Source organism: Gastrolobium bilobum, unplaced genomic scaffold (assembly GCF_033153095.1).
Source record: "Gastrolobium bilobum isolate Gb01-03AN ecotype WA unplaced genomic scaffold, APGP_CSIRO_Gbil_v1 utg65333, whole genome shotgun sequence".
In the NCBI taxonomy this organism is placed as follows: domain Eukaryota; kingdom Viridiplantae; phylum Streptophyta; class Magnoliopsida; order Fabales; family Fabaceae; genus Gastrolobium; species Gastrolobium bilobum.
The window spans coordinates 75,118-80,083 of NW_026895673.1; the positions used below are offsets into that span (position 1 = coordinate 75,118).

The following is a 4,966-nucleotide window of genomic DNA, read 5'->3' on the forward strand; positions in this document are numbered from 1 at the left end:
TTTTCATTTACAACAAATTTCTCAATAGGTTACAAACGACAGTTCCGGTCACAGGAAAATCTTTTATAGTATTAATTGACAAACGTAATGAACATAGAGATCAAAGGATCCTGGAAAACAAAATCAGAAGAGTGAAAAGCTAGCAAGAAACATAGTGAGGAATAGGGTCCAATATAGATGCTGGGATTTTGCCTATGGTATATGTATATCATTGTTCATTTTGCTTTAAATGCCATTCAGTTCTGGCTCGGAGAACATCTGATCGATCATCTTGCAGACGAAGCAGGTGTGTGTATTGAAGGTGGGGTTTTCTGTTGGAGGAGTTATTATCAGACTCGCCGATTACTTTTGCTGTTGGACTAGTCATGGATTCCAACAAATCTGATTGCATACATTCACGCCGAAACTCTAAAGTCATGCTTGTCATATTATAATCTTGTAGTACTTCTGTTGGCACACTCTGCAAGTAGCAAATTAACATGCCAAATCAATATTAGTACTTTTAACTGGACAAGTTAATCATCACCAAACTCTATGACATCTTACACTTTTTCTTAAAGGGATCAAACAAGTCTAATAATATTAAGTGAAGACTCCGTTGGTGTTTTTATATTATATCTCTCTAACACGTCCCCTCACACAATAATACTCTGGATTTTAGTGCAGATATTGCATAAACCTATTTTTTTTGTTCTACCTTGTGCTAACTTATAATTTCACTAAAAAATGGCGCAGTGGATCAAACTCATTACTCTATAGTCACAAAAATATACTATGATAAACAACCATCTCACCTAATAATTCAAGCGGACAAGTGAAGATCCATTTGGTTTTTATATTTCTTTAGCTGTATAAAAACAATTGATGGACCTTCACTTATAAACTTGAGTTATTGGATGATATGGTTGTTTATCACTTTGCCTCATTTCAGCATTGTTTTACCAATGGTTGCAACTTGTTATCTTTAATTTGATACGTACCTCTAACATCCATCCAATGTATTTCACATTATTGACATGCTGGTTGGCATCCATGTCGTTCCACCTTGGCTGTATTGAATCCATTAAGAAGCGGTCAGTACAGTGATCTGAATGCAATCTAAAGTGTGGCATTTGAGTTTCATAGCTCTGGAGAAAGCAGGGGAATGATTGAATTGAAATTTTAATGAATATAAGGGGAAGTAAAAATTAAAAGGAAATTAGTTATCAAACTTACAGCTAATCCAGATTGGATTCTCTCAGCATTGTCATCAGTGAGCTTGTTTATCTTTTCACAATCTGTTTCTTCACTGGCAATGGCAAGCCTATTATAAAGGTAAAAAGGAGAAAGCTCTTGCTTAACTTGATCAGGCATCTTGGATAGTCTTCTTGTTTCTCTATTCATAATCGCCCATGTGCTGCATGAAGGAAAATTTTAACATATATTACATATTGAGGAAAAATCTTTATCACTTACATGATTAGTCAGTATGTATGAAAAGGATGAAATATTGCACCTTGTTGCTTTTGTTATGATCTCTTTGGTGTAGTGATCCCTGATTATCCAATCTCTTCGCATTCCATTCTTTCCTGCTGCATCAACCCAAGTATGAACTTCAATTTCATCTCCCCTGTCACATTTATGCTTATGTCTTAAATTCATTGGTCTAGATATTCTTTGAAAACATAAGTCGTCATAAGTATTTTGTATAATTATGCAAGGTAAGGGGTTAGAAGCATCATATTTACCATTTGCTATATCTCTGCACTTGAACCTGAATACGAGTAACAACCCAAATGAGTTTCCGAAGGCTCATCTGGCGGGTAGCTCCAAAACCGTCTCCACCTATCCCAGAGCTGTTAACATGATTCAGAGCAGTTTCCTGAACCATTTAATATGTACTTCATCAAAATTGTTTTTCATTCATATGGTTCATGCATACTCTATTCATCAAGTTTTTTAAAAATATTGTTCGTTCTAGGTTGAACTATGCCTCTGACATTAGATATCATAAATAATATGACCTTCCATATATCAGAATTCCTTGGTATCATAGAGGCCAACTATAATAGAGAGAAAAGGGTATTATTGGGAAAGATCAAAATATATTTTTGTGAAATTTTATGGTTTATTCGTTTGCCTTCATATTAGAGCAATCATTAAGCCGTGGTTTTAAATTTTATTCTATATAAAGATGTTGGATAAAAGAGGGAATGACAGGAGCCTTGAAATTGCACATGCTCATTTTTTTTTTTGTTGACATAATTTCAATTAAAAGGGATGGAGATTGAACTCATGATTATGTGATCATGTAATCTTTAATATTATATAAAGCAACTAATGCACTCAATAATTCAAGCGGGATAGTGAAGTCTCATCAATAAAAATATTTCTTTATTAGTAAACTCGTGATAAAACTGTTCCTTTGTGACGGGTCACGAATTCGAATCTAGAAAATAGACTCTTTATAAGAGTGAGTAGATCACATAATTGTGAATATCATACATTGATGTTTAGAGTTTTGAAGCTAACCTGAAGAAAATTCATGAGTGTTTCCATGGTGGCAGTTTTATCTGGTCCAATTTCATAAGACCTGATAGCGAAAATCTGTCTATACACAAGCTTGCCCTCCACAAACCTTCCATGCAAGCTGTTAACAAGTGCTGCATCTACTGCGCTTTCGTTTGCCAATTTGCCTGCTGAGAGATGAACCTCTGCCACATGTGTTCCATTCACCTTCGTTCCATTGATTGTGTCAACTTTTCCGGGACTATTATCATTATAACTTGCAGTTACCAAAGAAAATCTTCGTTTTTCATTGTTCGACTTGTTAGTATTGCGTGAAGAATAAAAACTCAGCCACAAAACCTCCCCTTTGGTGACCACATTTTCCTTCTTTGCATTGCTCAAATTCCGTGGAAATTGTAAACCAATGTTGCTGATTGCCGCCATTAATGTAATCAAGAACTCAAATCACTGGGGAATTAATAAGCCCAGTAGATTTCAACCACTGGGAAAAGTGAAAAAAAAATGGTGTTAAATATAAAATCTAGCTCAGTTTCTTGTGGAATGGGAAATGATATTTTAAAAAAGAGTATATAGTTTGTAGGTGTAACTACTTGTGAAATATTGGAAAGGAGTAGCTTAATTAAGACATGAAAAGGAGGAGGAGATTTTGTCCTTTTAACATAGTAATGGTAAAATCAATAACATTAAAGAAAGATATCGAATTCACAGCCCAACCACTTCAATCGAGCGGGGGAAAATAAGGTGAGACATTCGCCGTTAACTTGCACGCAAAAATAGAACGATGAGAGAGGTGTTGCTCGTGAGTGATTCAAGACATGTTTCTAAGATATGCTAGTTATGGATAATGGAGGGTGCCCACTAACGTTCATGTCCTTGAAAATAGGGACACTTGTAATTGTAATCAGTCAAAGGTGGTTTGGAAGCCGAAGACAAAAGCAAAGGACTTTTAAAATGGCAAATTTTGTGTAGGTTAGCGGTATCCACACTTTGGTGAGAGGAATAATAAGTATATATAACTTCATGGTCAAGTGATAAGTGCCAAACTACTACAAGCAATGTATATAAAATATTGTTTGGTTGAATTAATAAAGGGGATAATTATTATTGGAGGCACCAATCACACCCTACATGTAGGACCAGTCATGGATTCCAACAAATTTGATAGCATACATTCACGCCGAAACTCTATAAAGCCATGCTTGTCATATATAATCTTCTAACACTTCGGGCATGCTCTGCACCATGCAAATCAACATTATTAATGGTTATTTCTTCTTAATCATCAACAAATTCTATGAGATTCTGTACATTTTTTTAAGAGGGGCTTTATTTAGAGATTAAATAAATGAAGTCTAACTATCCCTGCCACGTTTCTGGCTTGCATTATTTTGCCACAATGTCTTAGTGAAGAGAAAGAATGAAGAGAATTCTAAGGAAACTGAATTGTGAATTCATTAAATTTTAACAGATACAAGCTATCAGCTATATATATACTATATCATAGTCACTTTACATGTAGCAACTATTAAGCGTGAAAAAGAAAAGGAAAATAACATAATACTAACTGAGCAACAAACTTATCAACTGACTAACTAACTTGATAAGAATACAGACTTAACAAAATAGATGAATAACTTTCACCGGTAATAATGGTAATAGCCCCCCTCAAGTTGGGAGGTGAACATCAACCATCCTGAACTTGGATATGATCCCCCGGAAAGGAGCAGGATGTAATGACTTTGTAAAGGCATCTGCTAGTTGGTGATGAATAAGACCAGTGTGAATCTTCTCCCTAGTGATGTGGCAATCAATTTCAATATGTTTACTACGATCATGGAAGCTTGGGTTATGTGCCAAGTACACAGAAGCTTGATTATCATAGTATATGGGAATTGATTGAGAGAGAGGAAGGTGTAAGTCCTTGAATAAGAACGCCAACCATTGAACCTCACAAGTAGTGTTGGCAAGAGCTCTATATTCAGCTTCCGAAGAGGACTTCAAAATCGTTGTTTTCTTATTTGAACGCCAGGAAATTAAGGAATTTCCCAGGAAAATGCACATTCCAGTAACGGATTTTCGAGTGTCAGGGCAACAAGCCCAATCACTGTTAGTGAACGCAGAAAGTTGGAGAGAATTAGTAGCAGAGACCAGCAACCCTTTTCCAGGTGAAGTCTTCAAATAACACAGCACATGACAAGCTGCAGTGAAATGAGCACACATATGATTGGAGACAAATTGACTCAGCTGATGAATAACATGAGTTATATCGGGTTGAGTAGTAGTTAAGTATAATAACCTGCCAACAAGACGCCTATATGCATAAGGGTCTTCATAAGGGTCACCTTGAATGTGTTGTAACTTGATTGAAGGATTTAGTGGAGTAGTAGAAGGCTTAGCAGCCAGGAGCCCTAAATCAGCTAACAGCTTGAGAGTGTATTTCCTCTGGTTGAGAATCAGA

General features: G+C 35.8%; 1 protein-coding gene across 1 annotated transcript; it reads right to left on the reverse strand.

Moving 5' to 3' along the window:
* Window positions 1–208: 208 nt before the first annotated feature.
* On the reverse strand, window positions 209–2,931 carry LOC133289003 (palmitoyl-acyl carrier protein thioesterase, chloroplastic-like). Its single transcript, XM_061486858.1, has 6 exons — window positions 2,512–2,931; window positions 1,728–1,861; window positions 1,496–1,609; window positions 1,216–1,396; window positions 981–1,049; window positions 209–460 (listed from the first exon to the last, which is right to left on the reverse strand). Exons 1-6 carry the CDS (start codon window positions 2,929–2,931, stop codon window positions 209–211), a joined length of 1,170 nt encoding a protein of 389 aa, XP_061342842.1.
* Window positions 2,932–4,966: the final 2,035 nt, after the last annotated feature.

Coding starts and splice junctions, on each gene's coding strand:
- LOC133289003 (XM_061486858.1), bottom strand. CDS start 2,931: ATGGCGGCAATCAGCAACATTGGTTTACAATTTCCACGGAATTTGAGC. Junction 1,050..1,215: donor GAATCCAATCTGGATTAGCT/GTAAGTTTGATA, acceptor GATTCAATACAG/CCAAGGTGGAACGACATGGA. Junction 461..980: donor ACATTGGATGGATGTTAGAG/GTACGTATCAAA, acceptor TGCTACTTGCAG/AGTGTGCCAACAGAAGTACT.